Source organism: Mesoplodon mirus, assembly GCF_964341445.2.
Source record: "Mesoplodon mirus genome assembly, chromosome: 10".
In the NCBI taxonomy this organism is placed as follows: Eukaryota; Metazoa; Chordata; class Mammalia; order Artiodactyla; family Ziphiidae; genus Mesoplodon; species Mesoplodon mirus.
In genome coordinates, this window is record NC_138986.1 from 42836770 (window position 1) to 42855525 (window position 18756).

At 40.1% G+C, this 18756-nt stretch overlaps 1 protein-coding gene across 1 annotated transcript in view; it reads right to left on the minus strand.

The window, feature by feature from the left end:
* NUS1 (NUS1 dehydrodolichyl diphosphate synthase subunit) overlaps window positions 1-17222 on the minus strand; it is a 28553-nt gene extending 11331 nt beyond the window's left edge. Inside the window, exons 1-3 of the mRNA XM_082634113.1 lie at window positions 16664-17222; window positions 1803-1928; window positions 364-513 (exon numbers count right to left, since the gene is read on the minus strand). Coding sequence (XP_082490239.1) covers window positions 364-513; window positions 1803-1928; window positions 16664-17147 — 760 coding nt within the window. The 5' untranslated portion in view covers window positions 17148-17222. The remainder of the gene's footprint in view (window positions 1-363; window positions 514-1802; window positions 1929-16663) is intronic.
* Between the last annotated feature and the right edge of the window lie 1534 nt (window positions 17223-18756).

An 18756-nucleotide genomic window follows, 5' to 3' on the forward strand; every position in this document is an offset into this window, starting at 1 on the left:
ATATTCAAGAGAGTTCAAACTAAAAAGAATGAGGAACACTGTATGTCAATTATATCTCAATAAAACTGGAAAAAAATAAATCAAAATAAATTTTAGAAGAGGGAGGCGGAAGCAGAAGACCTATTTTTAAGAATATTCATCACTTCCCCCCAAATCCTTTTAGATGGATCCTCTCCTTTACCAATAATTCCTCATGCAAGTGAGGGGAATACAAATTTCATTATCTCAAAACTATTTTCACATGTGTGTCTCTAGACTTCAGGAACATAACAAGTATAATGACAACAACAATAAAATGGAACTTGGTCTCCTTCATACTGTACCCTTGTGGGACAAAACTAAGAACAACCATACATGACTTACTAAGTAAACTGTCTAACATTTCTACATCCAAATCTGTGCATTTCTTTTGCTGCTGGGCTACTAACTGGCAGAAGTCTTGAGCAGCTCTCACAATATCTGCTTTTCCATCTTCTGGGGACAGCACCTTCACTGCCGATTGGCAATTTAAAACTGGAGGAAAAAAAACAAGATATTTTAAAAAATACCCTCTTCCAGATATATTTCAAAATAATTTAAGGACTATGTACATTTTCATTTATCATGGGTCTACAACCTATGATATTAAGAAATATTAAGCTCAGACTAAAATAAAACTACAGTTCTTATAGTAAACAAGAATCTTTTAAGCCCTTCAATTTCAATATCAAAACATACCTGGCTACTCTCCTCTGAAGAACCAATATATAACATTTGTGTATATATTTACATACAGCCTTCTTTTCAAAGTGCTCAGAATGACTTTGTATCTGTGAATAAACCCTCTAGAAAACAGAAATTTTAATTATAGGGTAACTTACAATTTCCTACTCAAAATGCCATCTACAATTATAGTACAGTCAGCAATAACACAGATAGAAGACAAAAATGAAGACTATAGGAAAAAAATGTGCTTCAATAGAATATGAATTGTCTATAGCACACACATCCACCTTATCAAATTCTGATTCTGTGGAGCTGTTTTACAATTGATAGGATTCTAGGTAACCGATAGCAATGCCCAATTCATTTTTAAATTTTTTAAATTAATTAATTAATTTATTTTTGGCTGTGTTGGGTCTTCGTTGCTGTGTGTGGGCTTTCTCTAGTTGCGGCGAGCAGGGGCTACTCTTCATTGCACTAGGCGGGCTTCTCATTGCGGTGGCTTCTCTTGTTGTGGAGCACAGGCTCTAGCTGCAGGGGCTTCAGTAGTTGTAGCGCACGGGCTTAACTACTCCGCAGCACATGCGATCTTCCCGGACCAGGGCTCGAACCCGTGTCCCCCTGCATTGGCAGGCAGATTCTTAACCACTGCACCACCAGTGAAGTCCCAATGTCCAATTCTTGTTTATGCAATTCTTTGCCTGGTAGAGGTTCAGTTATGTTCATTCTAATCCCATTGAAAAACAAGTTTTGCCTCTATTCACATATTTATTTCAATATTTCTGATCTATAAATATCTCCATTCTTTGGATTCTCTTTGAATTGGCTGTAAAATCTACCTGGTTCCTGGTTGTTTGAGTTAAATAAAGTCTTTAACATGTGTTTATTTTTTAATATCCATGAGTCATGATTTTATCCTTTTCTGAATATTATCTTTTAACAAGATGAAGAAGGAAAAGTCTAACTCTGATGATTAAAGATGGTGATAATAAAGACTAACAGGGCAAAATTAATAAGTAAATGAATGAGTAACAGAATCTGCCTTGAAACACAAAACATATCTGCATATGTTAAATATTCAATTTTACACTAACGCTTACCTTGATCATCTTTGTCATTACTATTTGCAAACTCTGGTGAGTATTTGGAACAATCTAAGCCCAGGAGTTCCTGCTGTTGTTTTAAAATTTCATCCATCAATCTGGAATTATTTCTTTTGAAAATACCTTAAAAAGAAAAAAAAGGGAATTCCAACTAGGTTAATTTATCCTCTTCAATGATTAACGGATGCTTGTTGTGAAAACAACACTGGATCCAGAACTGAACAATTTCCAAATGAATCACTGATGACTAATCCTCAACTAGAATCTGAAAGGAAAACATGACAACAAAACTCTGTTATTACAAGAGTCTGGCTTTGGGCTAAAGTCAAAAAAAGGACAGGGGTAACAACTTTGTGTCAATATGAATATGAGAGAAATTTAGACCTAGAAAGAAATTTTAAGAGACCATTTACTTGACACCTTTATTTACAGATTAAGAAACTGATACCCAAGTCTCAGTAAGACCATTAAGAGACTTGTCAGAGAACTTATAAACTGCAGCAGTGATCCAAAGCTTCTATCTTCCTCTCTCTCAGCCTAATGTAATTCCCCTACAGATTTACTCTGTGCACACAATACTATCACCTCAATTTGATTCATTTGTTTTTATGGTAAGAATAAATAATATGAATTATGTAAAAAGTAGAGAATAGACAAAAGTACAGAAAGCAAAATTTAGTAAATTCAAACAAAGCATGAAAATATATTACATAAAATTGTTTCTGATCCTCCAACCATGCACAGAAAAATTAAAACTATAATTACTATCATATCACTGAGAAAGATGAAGGAACTATGTGACATACATTTAGTATAAAACTAATACAGAGAGCTCTAATTAAAAACAATTTGGCTATTTTCAGAGAGGCCAGCTTTCTAGTGGCCACTGCCTTTTTGATCTTTATCAAGTGTTCCTTCTCTGTATTCTCAGTCCTGTCTTTAAAACAGTTCAAAGATTAACTGGGAGAGAGAACATAATAAGTATATATATAAAATAGCACAGAATCTGCTGAATATGCTGTATAGTGGCAACTCGGTTGAATATGTGTAATAGCAGTTCAAGGATGAAAGCAGTCTCCTTCGGTAGGGAAACACTTTGTAAAAAAAACAAGCAAGACTTAAGCTGAGCTGACCTCAGAAAGTTAAAGAGAAGAAAATGGAGAGGATAGTTAGATGGGGAAGATGCTTAAGAAAAAAAGCACTGAATGCTCAAAAGGCAGACAAATGCTGCTGGTACAAATGATTTGACTAAAGGGGCAAGGGAATAAGCCTAATTTTTATTCATTTTGCCTACCCAATGGGTAACCACTCATTTCCTGTGGAAATGTGTGGAAATCTTTATATTTAGGAAAACCAACCTGGTGACAGTTTGGCTTTTGGTGATAGAGAAAGCCTGGCAGCAGACTACTGCAATATTCCACATATAATTTGATAAAGCTGTGGAAAAGGATTCACTACAAAAGACGAGTTGAGAGAATAAAGAATATGACTTGATTAGAGGTGCAAAGAGAAAATTCTGTGGCTTTAATCCTGGATAACAGAAAATGATAACATTTTTAAAAAGAAGGGAAATTCTACAAAGAACTGGTTTGAAGGAAAAGACAAGTTTAGTTTTAGACAGGTGATGATAGAATATTTAAGTGGGGTTACTGTAAAAGTGATTAAGAGACATGAGGAAAGGGTGTTCAAAAGAGGTCATATAAGCACCACGTGGGGAGGGCTCTTACTGTTTTGCTTACAAACACAGGGGCCCTGAGGCTAGCACAGAACAGACACTCAACAAATAAATGTCGGCAGCAAGACCATGACAGGTCAGAGACCTGTTTCCTTCTCAAAGTCCTATCCTCATGCCAGCTCCTGTGAGTATCTTCCCTTGGATCAACTCCCAATCTGCTCCTTGAATGGCCGCTTCTCACTCTGCACTGAATCCTTTTCCTCTTTCCCTCTAAATGAAGATTATTCCTCAGAGTTCCTACTTCAGCCCTCTTCGTGTCCATGTGCTCCTCCCTCTCTGGTTCTAGTCACTTATGGGACTTTAATACCACTCAGCGTCAGGACCAGGGTAATATGAATAAGACAAAACTGGGGGGACGGGGTGGAGGGTAGTTTACAAAAAAACCCCAGTAATTAAGATTAATAATAACTTGGTGCAAAGTTATCTACATAACTGTCTTTAAAAATTAAAATTAATGCAAAACATCCATGATGAACAAAATATTAAAATTTTAAGTGAAAACAGGATCAGTATTTTGTTCCTAACATTTTCAGTTCATTCAAACATCTAGTCTTACCTTGAAGTTCTGTAAGTATCTGAAAATGAACAAATCTAAAACTTGGCAGCTTATCTTTTAAAGCTAGCTCTCACACACTTATATTACATCAGGTTAAAAAAAAAGAAAGAAACAGTACTGTAAGTGTGAAACTTATATGCACTTAGGGATAAGGCCTAAAAGAGAACAGGTAATATGAGAACAGTAAATATGTAAGGTTGATAGGACAATAGGTGATTTAAAATCATAACTGCTGTAAAGCTGTTTATATTTTTGTTTAAAAACAAAAACCTTGGGCTTCCCTGGTGGCGCAGTGGTTGAGTCTGCCTGCTGATGCAGGGGACACGGGTTCGTGCCCCGGTCCAGGAAGATCCCACATGCCGCGGAGCGGCTAGGCCCGTGAGCCATGGCCGCTAAGGCTGTGCGCCCGGAGCCTGTGCTCCACAACGGGAGAGGCCACAACAGTGTACCGCAAAAAAAAAAAACCCCAACAAAAAAAAACTTAGCCCTTCTTCTTGTTGTTCTATTTCTAATAAAGACATCACTACCTGCTCAGTCAACCAGGCATCCTCCCTACTCTCTAGCATTATCACCACCCCCCCCAATGCCCTATTAAGATACTAAGCCCTTTACTCTTCTACAGCAATGTTTCCCTGTACCCATTTCCCTTTGTCCATTGTCCCCACTGTTTCAAGCAATAGTCTTCTTTGTAATATCAGAACCACCTTCTAATGGGTCTTCCTGCCCCTTCTAGCATGGATCACTAGATTAAGTACCAGATTGATCTTCCTAGGGTACATCTGTAATCCTGGCACATTCCAACTTTATCTTCAATGGCTCCCAAAATGCTTAATGTATCAAGAACAAACTGCTCAGATCAGCATTAACATTCCATCTTACGCTTTCATACTTGGTAGGTAGAAATAATGTATGTTTATGAAATAATTGAAGCTTCCAATTTCTCTACAGTACTCTATCCCCAGCAAATTAGATTGCCTTATACTGTCCCCCCCCCAAACACCTGGAGTGACTCCAACCTTCATCCTTTGTTACCTCCCCAGCCCCACACCTATAAAATTCTAATTCTTCACAGGCCAGCTGAAAGGTCATTTACCCTCAAGAAAACTCTGAGTCCCCCAGCCAGCTTGAGCCAGGCTCAATTTCTCTTCTGACTTACCTCACCCTCCAAATACCCACATTTTGCTCAAATTCCTTAACAAACCAATATTCTACTTTTTATTAGTTACAGCTTAACTCTCCCCCACCCCACTGTACTGTAGTCTTACTTGTGCACTTGGGTCTTACCCATTTCTTTCCCCCTAAGGCACCTTCCACATAGCAGGAGTTCAACGTTTACTTAATAAACTGAATTATCAGTGCACAGAGTGCCACCTAACAACAACAAAACCTAAAAGGACATGTCACTGAATGGAATTTTAAAGAAATTTCCAGGAAACTCTCACAATAAAAGGAGACACTTCCTTATTGCATACAGGCAGAAATTCTGTTAAAAAGAAAAAATATTAGAGGCACAAAGTACCTTCTATAAAGAAGACCTCCATAAAGTTATTTTAAACTGAACCTTTGTCTTGGCTTCTTTGGATGAAGACACGAAATTAAAAAGTATAGCTTCTGAGAAGTGCTAAATGCATAAATAAGATAGATTACCAGCAAAATAATTCCCGATATCTCACAGCTTGACCCCCATCCAGAAATCTGATTATACTATACTCTATGGTACTTATCTTATTTCCCATAAGCAATATTCTCAGCTTATAATTTTCTTCAGGATTCAAAGTCTACACATACACACTTCACATCACAAGAAATGCAACAAGTTATAAGAATGCCTTTGACTGAGACAGGCAACTCCTCTGGCAATATCATAATATATTGATATGTGGAAGAGTCTTTTTCTCATATCATAATTCATCTTGTTTGCCTTCACAGAATCTAAACTAAAGCCAAAATGATATAATATCAATAAAAGTAAAGAAACTATAACAAAAGTCATTTTATGCAAAAGGAAGTTGAGATTGTATTCATTTAGAAATAACTAATCTAAGGGAAAAACATTAGCAAATACTCAAATTTTTGAGAAACCTGTATTTTACAGAGTTTTATAATAATGAACTGCAAGAGTTATTTTATCCCATCCTTTTACAGATGAGGAAATAGACCCAGAAAGGTCAAGCAACTGTCCTTGGTCAAGAGTCTAAGACTTTGGACTGAAATCCAGGTCTCCTGGCTTCTAATTATTCAGTTCAGTAACTATTTCTAATGCTGATAACCAATGCTAAATCCATCTTACTATTAAATTTTGAATTTCCCTCCCCCAAAAGTTAAACTTCATAAAATAAATAAAGCTGACCCCTTTACAAATGAGCAGAATGTTTTGAAAAAAACTAAGACTAGAGCTCTCTTTAAAAAGGCTTTTAAGAAGTCACGAGGTAACAGATATTTGAATTCTTTAAGAATGACTTGGAGGCTTCCCTGGTGGCGCAGTGGTTGAGAGTCCGCCTGCCGATGCAGGGGACACGGGTTCGTGCCCCGGTCTGGGAAGATCCCACATGCCGCGGAGCGGCTGGGCCCGTGAGCCATGGCCGCTGAGCCTGTGCGTCCAGAGCCTGTGCTGCCACAACAGTGAGAGGCCTGCGTAACGCAAAAAAAAAAAAAAAAAAAAAAAAAAAAAAAAAAAAAAAAAGAATGACTTGGGAATATAAAATATGTTTTTGCAATAATGACTTAAAGAATTTTACATTATGCTTGTTGCTCTACAACTATATCTCATGCACTCTCAATTTCCCACATGTAAGCTAACTGGAAACATATATAGAAAAGTTACATGAAAGAGCCAAAATTTTTTAAAACACACACATGCACACACCCAGAAAAACCTGAAATTTCCATGAAAGAATAAAATATTATGCTAGGAAAGCTGGACCTCAGAAAGACAACAATGTTTTTGGTGTTTTTGATAAACACTAACTATACCAAATGTAGATTTCTTTTTATATCCTAAGAAATATCCTTTTTTAATTCTAGTATTAAAAACTGTGTAAGATGCTCAAAGTTTAGACAATAAGGATATGTCCCCTAACCATCCTTCCTAATAAATTGAATGTCCCTTAATCTTACCATCATAATACAATTATTTCTGGTTTTTAACATCTCCTAGCCTTTGTCCACATGCATGTGTAATCTTGGCATATATGACCATGCAACTTTGTATCCTGCTTTTTTCACTTGTATAACATGTATCCTTCTTTGGTGGTAGTCTCATGATTATTTTAACAATTGCATTATTTAACAATAAAGGTCTCTGAATTCAAAAAACATTCCAAGTACAATGGGAAGCCGTTGGAAGGTTTTATTCAGTTTGAATAGTATTACCAAAAAAGATCACTTTGCTGGTGGGTGAAGAATGGATTATACAGGGGTCAGAACAGATCTGAAGATAAATTAAGAGGCTACTACAGCAATAATCCAGGTGAAAAATAATGAAAACTCAAACTTGGACGGCTACAATGAAGAACCAAAACAAGCGGCAAATTTGGGACATATTCTAGAAGATCAAGATTAGAGGTAGAAGATGATGTAGAAGACTCACATCTAAATTTTTAGCTTTGAGCAGTTGGTTGGAAGGTAGTAGTAGTTTCTGAGATGGGAAAAAAGCTGAGCAAGGCAGGTTTAGGGGGGGAAATTCAAGAGTACTGTTTTGGACATGTTAAGCATTTGAGATGCCTAAAGAAATCAAAGTGGAGATGTTAGGTAGGGTGAGATACAGGAGCCTGGAATTATAGGAGAGAGGAGGACTGGAGATTCAAACCTGAGTGTGAGCATACAGGAGACAGTTAAAGCCAAAGGATTGGAAAAACCATCTGGGACAGGAGTCAGCAAACTACTGCTACTGGAACAGAGTCACACCATTCCTTTATGGCCACTTTCTGACTATATTGGCAAAGTTGAGTATTTGTGACAGGGGCCATACAGCCCACTAAGTCTAAAATATTTACTAGCTGGCCCTTTAAGAAAAAGTTTTCTGACCCCTGATCTAGGAGATAGGGTGAACATCAGAAAGACAAAGGCACACATACAGCACAAAATTCTAGAACATCTCAACTTTTAGAAGTGGAGAAAACAGGCAGACATAAGGCTCAGAAGGAACAGTCAGCAAGATAGGAAGAAATCCAACCACACATGATGTCATGGAAGCCAGGAGAGAAAATATTTCAAAGAGAGTGGAATTAAGTATGTCCTATCCACCAATCAGGTTATATACCTTACTGGGGTCTTTAATAGTTAAAATTACATTTTAGAATTATTTATAAGTTTCAATATTCAGTCTACCCAAACAATCAACTATGTACACATTAACTGGGTAATAACGCCATGATGTAATAGTTTTTTCGAATTAAGGGAACCAAGCAAGAGTTTAATTAAACAAGTATTCAATCAGCAAATCTTACCTGTATCCCTTAAATACTGCTTCTTCTAAAATTTACGTGAACTGAATAATCAATTCTAGAAAATGAGACTTTCAAAATACACGTTTACTATTTCTTTTAGATCTGAAATTTGAACTTTTACGTGATTATTCCTTCCCTTCTATAGAAACAGATTTTTAAAGGAATATCTAACAGCAAGTGTTTATAAGAACAAGGGAAAGGAAGGGAAGAAAAGCGAGATAAACACTGAACCAATCTCTCTGGTTACAAAGCATCTCACCAGCTAAGGAACTAAAGTAATACTTTTTTGCAAATAAAAGCCCATCGTTCGAAATAGTCTACCTTTCTTCTTTTAAACAAGACACCTAAGTAAGTTATCTGGTGGTTACCCTCATTTAATTCTCTAACAATCCAATTATAACACTATTAGAGGCAACCTTCCGAGAAAAAAACATATACTTATGGAACAATAATTTAAAAAAAATCTACCAATAAAATTTTATATGACTGAAGTAGTCATAATAAAATAAATCTTACAAGCCATTAAACAATTATAGGGCTTCCCTGGTGGCGCAGTGGTTGAGAGTCCGCCTGCCGATGCAGGGGACACGGGTTCGTGCCCTGGTCCTGGAAGATCCCACATGCCGCGGAGCGGCTGGGCCTGTGAGCCATGGCTGCTGAGCCTGCGCGTCCGGAGCCTGTGCTCCGCAACGGGAGAAGCCACAACAGTGAAAACAAAACAAAACAAAAAAACAAACAAACAAAAAAACAATTACATTTCAAGAGGGAGCCCCAGGAGGGCTTCCCTGGTGATGCAGTGATTAAGAATCCACCTGCCAATGGAAGGGACACGGGTTTGAGCCCTGGTCCGGGAAGATCCCACATGCCGCGGAGCAACTAAGCCCGTGCACCACAACTACTGAGCCTGCGCTCTAAAGCCCATGAGCCACAGCTACCGAAGCCCGCGTGCCTAGAGCCTGTGCTCCGTAACAAGAGAAGCCACCGCAATGAGAAGATCGCGCACCGCAACAGAAGAGTAGCCCCCACTCACGGCAACTAGAGAAAGACCGCGCGCAGCAACGAAGACCCAATGCAGCCAAAAATAAATAAATAAAATACATAAGTTAAGAGAGAGAGAGAGAGAGAGAGAGCCCCAAGATACCTCACAGAACAATTATACTGGAATGAGCATGTTGTACTAAGAAAGATATGCGTGGTGGTGGCACAGCATACGGGAAGGAGCGCTGGCTAAGTTTTAAGTCCCAGTTCTTTAGCAAGAGAGATGTGTAAAATAAACTAGCCAAGTGGGCTTTCTCAGCCTCTGCTCACCTGACAAGGGAACAGTTCAGTACAGAGCAGGAGCTCCATAAAATTAAATGTAGTTGATCAAAAAAGTCAAGTGTGTCCTACAACTCAAAGGATGAACGTTTATATTAGTAGTATGAAGAAAATTCTATTTACCTTTAAATATCTTTTACAAATTATTTCTACTACCTCTAGATAGGTACCCACTTTACCAAGACTTTAGGATGACACAACATAATCAGGAAGAGTACTAACATGACTGTACTGTGGTTACATTCTCTTCTCAGTGGAAGTCAGTACAGCATAAGGCTTAAGTACCAAAGCTTTGGAATAAAATCTGATTCAAATTCTAGATCTGCCCCTTCCTATATATGGGTTCTTGGCTTTTCTAAGTCTCAGTTTCTTGACTGCTAAAAGTGCTAAGGATTTAATTCACTTCTTTGCATAGCATCTAGTGCATAGTAAGAGCGCAACAAAGAGTAATTATTACTATTAAGGAAAGGTTTATTTTCATACATAAATCCAGTACGGTTAAATAGAAAGGTATTCAGAGAATGAGGTCAGTTCAAAAGCAGGATAGAGCTTTTCAAAGACGAAGCAAAACTGGGGATGGAACAGTCAAGAGAGGCTACTTAGCAGGTAATAGTGAGAATGATGTACAGGATCTACTGATAGCTTTTGACAGGTAGCTAGCCCTTTGGTAGAAAAAGGGAAGAGGACACCCCAGGATGTTAAGATAAATGTGAAATTCTGTATATTTTTGAAATGTACTATACAAAGGTGAAGATTAGAAATAGAATGTCCCCTTACATGAGTTTCCACATGAGGGAAGACAAGTACTCTAGTGTGTATTGTTTGTATATCAAATCTAATCACATTTATATTTAGACTTTCAACACTTTTGGCAACTCTGTATTTCAGCGTAAGGAGAATAAAATTATATTTCCCAACAGCATCTGTGTCAGTGTGCCAAATAAGTAAACTAGGGCAAACTATGTTCATTTCCCCCCACTATTTTAATTAAGGCTTCTGAGTACTGGTGTTGGGAAACAAATTACAACTCGGTTCATCATTCTTATCTAAAAGAAATGCAGCCCCTTCTTCCAATTCAAGGAATATATACTGACCTACTCATTACATGCAAACACCAAGCTACAATCTGTAGGTGAAGCAACAATGAGGACAGCTAGCATCTGCAAAGCTTACAATCTAGTAAGAAAGTTTGGGCACATATACATACGACTACTACTTCACAAAATGGAGAATGGAAGTACCTTTAAAGATGTACAATATTTAAGGAGATTCAAGCACAGAGCAAGACTAGGAATGGAATAGCCGAGAGAGACTACCTAAGAGGTGATAGTTTGGATAGACTTTAAAGGATCAATGATAGCCTTCTGACAGCTAGAAGCCATTTGCCAAAAAAAGGAGAAAAGGACCCTCCAGAAGGAGGGAATATCAAGTAACCTAATTATGGATGCAGCAAAAGGCATATAAAATAGTGAGAAATATGTTGAGAAGGCTGGGAGTACACAAGGCAGATCTTTTTAATGCTAGTGTAAGAAATCTGAATCCAAAAACCATTTCCTACGATACCTAGTATAGATTTACAACTATGGAAGTAACACTAAAAAGAGCAACACAAAAGATTTGTTTTGTTGCTGAATTCTCACATAGAAGGCAATGCCTTATTCTGGATCACTCCAATTTACAGTAATATTAAGTAATAATTAACTGCAGCACTATTTACAACAGCCAAGACATGGAAGCAACCTAAATGTCCATGGACAGAGGAATGGATAAAGAATATATAGTACATATATACAATGGAATATTGCTCAGCTATTAAAAAAGAATGAAATAATGCCATTTGCAGCAACATGGATGGACCTAGAGATTGTCATACTGAGTGAAGTCAGTCAGAGAAAGACAAATATCATATGATTGCTTATATGCGGAATCTACAAAAATGGTACAAATGAACTTATTTACAAAACAGAAATAAAGTCACAGATGTAGAAAACAAACTTATGGTTACGGGCGGGGGGAAGGGTGGGGGAGGGATAAATTAGGAGATTGACATATACACACTACTATATATAAAATAATAAGGACATATTGTATAGCACAGGGAACTCTACTCAGTACTCTGTAATGACTTATATGAGAAAAGAATCGGAAAAAGAGTGGATATATGTATATGTATAACAGATTCCCTTTGCTGCAGAGCAGATACTAACACAACATTATAAATCAACTATACTCCAAAAAATTAATTAAAAAATAAAATAAAATAGAAATAAAAAAGTAATATTAAGTAATAATTAATATTAAGACCCACCCAAGATTATCTTCACTTATGAAAAGGAACATGAAGGATGAATGAATAATTTGATGTAATAAAAGTAGTAGGGTATCCTTTCATTTGTGTTAGGGTCAAACTTCAATGTGCAAATGTAGGGCTTCCCTGGTGGCTCAGTGGTTGAGAATCTGCCTGCCAATGCAGGGGACACGGGTTCAAGCCCTGGTTTGGGAAGATCCCACATGCCGCGGAGCAACTAGGCCCGTGAGCCACAATTACTGAGCCTGCGCGTCTGGAGCCTGTGCTCCACAACAAGAGAGGCCGCAATAGTGAGAGGCCCGCGCACCGCGATGAAGAGTGGCCCCCACTTGCCACAACTAGAGAAAGCCCTCACACAGAAATGAAGACCCAACACAGCCATAAATAAATAAATAAATAACATTTAAAAACAAACAAACAAAAAACTGTAAAAAAAAAAAGGTTCCTGTTCTTAAAAAAAAATGTGCAAATGTATCATATAAGTAGCTTAATAAAAATAGAGATGCTCAGGTCCCACTCCCCTAATTTGGTCTGTTCAATAACTGTGCTGAATCTGTATTTTTTATAAACACCCCCAATGACTCATTCACAGATGGTCCACAGACCATGTTTTGAAAACTGCTGCCCTACAGCAAGGTTCTCAGCATGGCACCAATACAGCTGAGCAACATGAACAGGTTCCATCACTGAAGATAATAATGTATCTGTAGGTAACTTGGATCTAGGCGTACTTCAAGTGAACCCAGGCAAGCATAACACCCCTAAGGCTACAGCAGCAAAAGCCCCAAACTCGAATTTTTGTACCAGCCCAATTATGGTCTTAAATTATAATAATGTAGACAAAATAGCCAAATCTCCCTTCTAGAATTCTGAGCGCAAGACACGCCTAAGAAAACAACTCCAATTTCTGACAGATGAAATTATTACTTGCAGAAATTCTTGATTATAATCAAGAAAGAGTGCAGGTAGATGAAAATGAAAAGATCAGTCTGTTGGCAGAGTCAAACCAAGGTAAATATCAGTGGATTTTTTTTTAGTTTAAGAATTAAATATAATCTAAATCCAACTATAATTAGAATGAACACTGATTTAAATACAAATTTGGGAGTTTAAGGGGTACAAGACAGGGGAAAATGGAAGGTGGTACAGTAGCTTATCTCCTAGATGGCTGCCACCAGCCCCAGCCCCGACTCCTGCTGCATAAGCCATTTTCTCATCGAGAGGTAAAGTCTACCTCTCCATTTTTGTGATTTGGGGCAGACCTGTGACTTCTCAGACCAAGAGAATACAGCAGAAGTAACACTGTATGATCTCCTAAGCTAGGTCATAAGAAGTCTTGCAGCTTTGACCTTTGGCTAATTCTTTGGGAACGCCTATAAAAGAAGTATGACTACCCCAAGGCCACTATTAAATGAGGAAACTTAAGCTAGCCGTGTGAAGACAGATGACCAACCTGTCCTCATCTATTCCAGCCATCACAAACCAGGCACTATATGTATGATAAGAAGCCTTTATGTCCCAGCTGCTACCTGACTGTAACCTTGTGAGTAGAACCAACCCCAAGGAAGAACTGTCCACCTGAACCGAGTCAACTCATACACTGTTTTAAAACACTATGCTTTGGAGTAGGCTACAAAGCTACAGATAACCAGAACAGGTGGCCAAGCCTTCATCCTACTTCATTTCTCAACCTTTCATTATGTAAACTTACCTATTATATTTACTGATCCCAACACACTGCTCGATGCTGTTGTTCAATCTACTCTAATGGGAATGCTGCCAATGGGGAATTCCCCATTCTCTCTCTCTTTCTCTCTGTCACACACACGCACACACAAAGAACACTGTACTGATTATGCTAATCCAAATTCTACCTATTTTTGCAAGGCCCATCTCAGATGTCACCTCCTATGGACATATGGAGGTTACCTTGCTCCTCAGGGATTTTTCTCTTTTTTTCTCCTTAAAGTCTCTTCCATTCACTAGCATTTATATATTAGCTTGCATTAATTTTTAGTAACTATCCCTAACTTGAGTATAAACTCTTTGAGACAATTTCTTCTACTTCTTTGTATCCCAGTAGGTACTCAATAAATTGACGTTTAAGAGTATGTCAATAGGATTTTTAAAATCAGTTAAATATTTACATAGAAATAGGTTTAAGTGAAAGTTTGGGGAAACCGAATATAGCTTAAGTATTTACAGTTCCCCTGAAAAAGGAATAATTTTTCTCACATATCCACATGGCTTGATCACTCACCTCTTTCAGGTCTACTCAAAAGTCATGGAAAGTCACGGAGGCTTTCTTTGGCCACTCTGTTTAAAACTGCACCCCCTACTCCACCACTGACTTTCAACATTCCTCTCCACGTCCCCTGCTTTATTTTTCCTGTTTGCTTTTATGATCTAATACATTTTACTCATTTATAATATTTGTCAGACTTCCACTAAAATGTAAGTTCCATGAGAGTAGGAATTTTTGCCTGTTTTTTTTCACTGGGGCACTCTCATGCCTAGAACAGTATCTGGTACTTAACACACACCCAATCTGTCACCTGTTAAATGAACGAATCAATCAGTCAAAACCAAGGATGAATAAATTGAAAGCCTCTTATTTCAAACAATGAAATTAACCTTAATCCCTTAAAAAATAACTGAAATTGCTTTTCCAGTAGACACAAAATGCTCTTGAGTCCATGCACTGAAAATGCTCCGTACAACTCCTTTTGCTTAGCTTGACTTCTTCCTTTTCATTACCAATCATTTTTCTTTTAGTGAATATGACACAGGCTATTTCTGAATCACTTCAGCAATTTAAGAACAGGAATTGCCAGAACAAGGAAGTGTGGCAATATTATAATCTGCGTTCGTAGGCAGCCACCAATTTAAACTATTCAACTATTCATTTTCCTTCTCTACTAGAAGGTAAAGGTACTTGCTTTAAAAGAATGCCCTGGATATAAGTGACTCACTTAAAGTGAATTCACCACATTGCTCAACAGCTTTAATTAATTTCCGTTTCTGCTTCACTTACTTTTTTTTCCCCCAACGTTTCTGCTGCATTGCTTAAGCAAAGAATGCATCACCTTATAACAGTCTTGTGATTTCTACTGTCCTGGCAAGCTCCATAAAATGTCAGCTCCTGAGTATATTAAACTTTACCTTTCAGGGTAAATTTTCATTTGATGATAACAGGCTATGAGTCACCATATTCCTTGCTGGCTGCAAGGAAGGCAATCAGTCAACCAAAGATTACTCTAATAGCCTGCAAGAGGTGCTGTCTGACCTCAACCTAACCTTTCTGACAAAATGTCACACTTAAACCTGCCTGTCTAACAAAGACTTAAAGATTAAAAATCAAGTTGTAGCTTCTGTGAGCATACCAGTAATTTAAGGTACTGAACAGAGCCTAAAACACTAGTTTTCTTTCCTTCATACCAATACTCCTAAATCATTCTTACCTTTAAGGAAATACCATTACCTTCAGGATTTGACTGAAACCCAAACATGACATCTAGAGCCTTCCCCAACCTGATCTCCTATTCATTCTTCAACATCCGGCTTAAACGCCATCTCCTCTGCAGGAACTTCTCAAGTTTCTCCAATGAGAATTTCTCTTCCCCCTTCTCACAGCGGTTACTAACTCCCAACATTTATTGCTACCCATGCCACTCATGTGAGTGTGTCTACCCTCCACCCCACAAGCCTGAGAATCCATGAAATTAAATGTAAACATCCAAGGAATATGCCTAGCACTGTGCTTTAGGTTTGTAGCTACGCGAACAATGTTGAAGTCTTGTACCTACAAAAATTCCCTACAGTGAAAATTTCCTCAACCAAAACTTATGGGAGGACAAGTACTGTGTTGGCCCCTGAGGATTAAGGATCGCACAACATCCTAGACTTCCGAAGACAGACGGTGACCACTTTCCTTTCTGTCTATCCAGTCTCTCACGTACTCTTCATAAACTCACTTCAAATGCCACCTGTCCCCAACCACTGAGCTTATGCATAAATCCTCCACAGCCTGCTGTGACTCAAGAACAGTGCCTTGAGCCTCTCTGAAGAACCACTGCGGTGTAACAAAAAGGTAAATCTGTGGAAAGGCACAGACTGGCTAAAATTTCAATCCTCCTATTACTACCTCTCTAACTTTGGACAAATCAATGAATGTTGTTATCTCAGCTCCCTCATTTGTGAAACAAGGGTACAGAAACATCAGCCACCTTAGTGGAACATTATAACGAATAAGAAATATTTTTAAATATGTAGAAGGCGACTGAACCGAATTCAGGAACTTAGTAGGTGTCCAATTAAGCCTACCTCCCTTCCTCGAAAGCGCCAGCACCATAATTTGCACTTAAGGGCCTCCGGACGAGGTAACTCGCGGAGCCGGGATGGCTGTGCCGAGCGACGCGCCCCGGGGCCACCTGCCCGATGCGCGGTACCCGCGGCCGGAGATGCCCCGGCCGCCCTACCCGCTCCCGGTCTCACCTTGGTGGTCGTAGACGCTAATGTAAGAAATGCCCACGGCCATACACCACACCACGAGGCTTGCGATGTCCGAGAAGCTGGGCTCCTGCTCCTCCTCGGTGACCACCAGGCCCATGTGCACAGGCAGTTTCTCCAGGGAACGGCCGTCCGCGCGCCAGCGTAGCCGCGGGTGGGCGGCGGCCGGGGTCGGCCCCCCGCGCGGATGCCGGTGGTGACGGCGGTTCCTGCCGTTCCTGCCGACAACCAGGAGCTTGGGGAGCGTGAAGCCGAGCGGCGCTAGGACCGCGGCGGAGGCGGCCCGACAGCAGCGCCGCCAGATCCAGTTCCAGGTACCGAACCGAACACGGAGCCAGGAGGTGAGCGTGCGGTGCAGGCAGAGCAGAGCGTGCAGCACCCGCCACACCAGCTCGTACAGCCCCGTCATACTCTCGTGGCGCCCGGGCGCCCTCCTCTCTCCTACACCCGCGGCGCGACCGCTTCTCATCCGGCCCTGCAGCCGGCGCGGGCCATCTCTCCGCGTTCTCCCGCCCCCCGCACCCGAACCCCTTTCTACTGCCAACACCTCACCTCGCCCCCGCCGCCATCTTCCTCTTGCCTCGGCAGCCGCGCCCCCGCTAGTACATGGACAGTTCTAATTGGTCGACGTGGAACTCTGACGCGGTCTTTGGGTCCGAGGATGTGGCCTAGCCCGGCGCGGGGAGGGACGGCGTGCGGCTGCGAACTAGCTGGGCCGGAGGCCGAGCGCGCCCCCTGGTCGCGTGGAGGGCGAAGAACAGACGCCGGCAACACCCGGAGCAGGACGTCAGTCAGGCGCGCGTCTTCTTGGTTAGAATGGGCGATTCCAGGGAACCCGCGTCCCTCGGATCCTGGGCATCTTAAACGGTCTGTCTCTTCTCATAGTCCCCCCAGAAACGGCTTCCAAAGAGCAAAAATGGCCCAAGTGGATTGGAAATTACAAATGCCAGAAGGAACCTAGGGGTAGAAAGTAGCCCTCAGCATGTGTTGGGGGTCAACCAAGGGTTGCCAGAAGGAAGTACCTTCAGAGGCGGAAGTGTGCCCCGTAGAGAGGTATGTACTTCGGTCAAATCTTCTAGCCGAGGCTAATTCTTCCAAGAGTGGCAATGAGGATATTTAGTAATGTTCCTGAAACACAATGATTTCTGCCTACGTCATTCGTTCATTGCTTAGTTCGTAGAAGAGAGGCTACATCGCCTGGCGCTCCAGTCACTGCATTCTTCAATTCATTCATTCGTTCATTCAGCGATTATTAACGACCAACACGATTGACCTCAGTCACCACCTCTATTTGATGTAAACTGCCCATACTGCGGTATCATCCCCTTCACACAGCCAATCGGGACTCCAAAGTGGTCCTCCAGGCCAGTTCTGTACTTCCCTGCAGCAGTTCTGTACCATTTTTGCCCCTTTTGCACAAGATCTTCCCTTCTCCCGAATTCCTGTTTCCCAACTAGGTATTGCCCAAATCCCGACCCATTTCTCAAGGTTCATCCTATATGCCACCTCCTCAATATAACTTCCCCTATTCCCTAACCTGAAGTTCTCACTCCCTCCTTGTAAATCCACGGCTCCTCATAAATTTCATGGCTCTATTTATAGTACTTCTCACCTTCCTAAATATGTGAGTCTGTATATATAATATTATTACGTGTTATATATTATACATTTTATTATATATACATATACATAACCTATATATGAAATTGCAATTTTTTGTGATACCTACCTAATCCTTGTTTTTTCAGGCCCCCTTTTTCCACTGGGAAACATCTGTTAACACCTTGGCTCCATGCCTTCATGTTTCAATCACTGTCACTTTTTCAACTAGTCTCCTTTTCATTTCTAAGACTCACTTCACTTTATTTTAAAACTTCAATCTCATGTTCGTCTCAAAATTTTCCTCCCTTTGGCAGCTCAGCCCGAGGAAGTGAGGGCTGGGCAACAGGCACCCCCTTCACACTCTTTGACCTCCCTCGGTCTCCTCTGCACCTGCTCCTCCGGTGATGGGCAGAGCAGAGGGGGGTGGGGAAAGGCCATGACCAGGAAAACCTGTAGTCTTCTTCCTCACTGGCCAT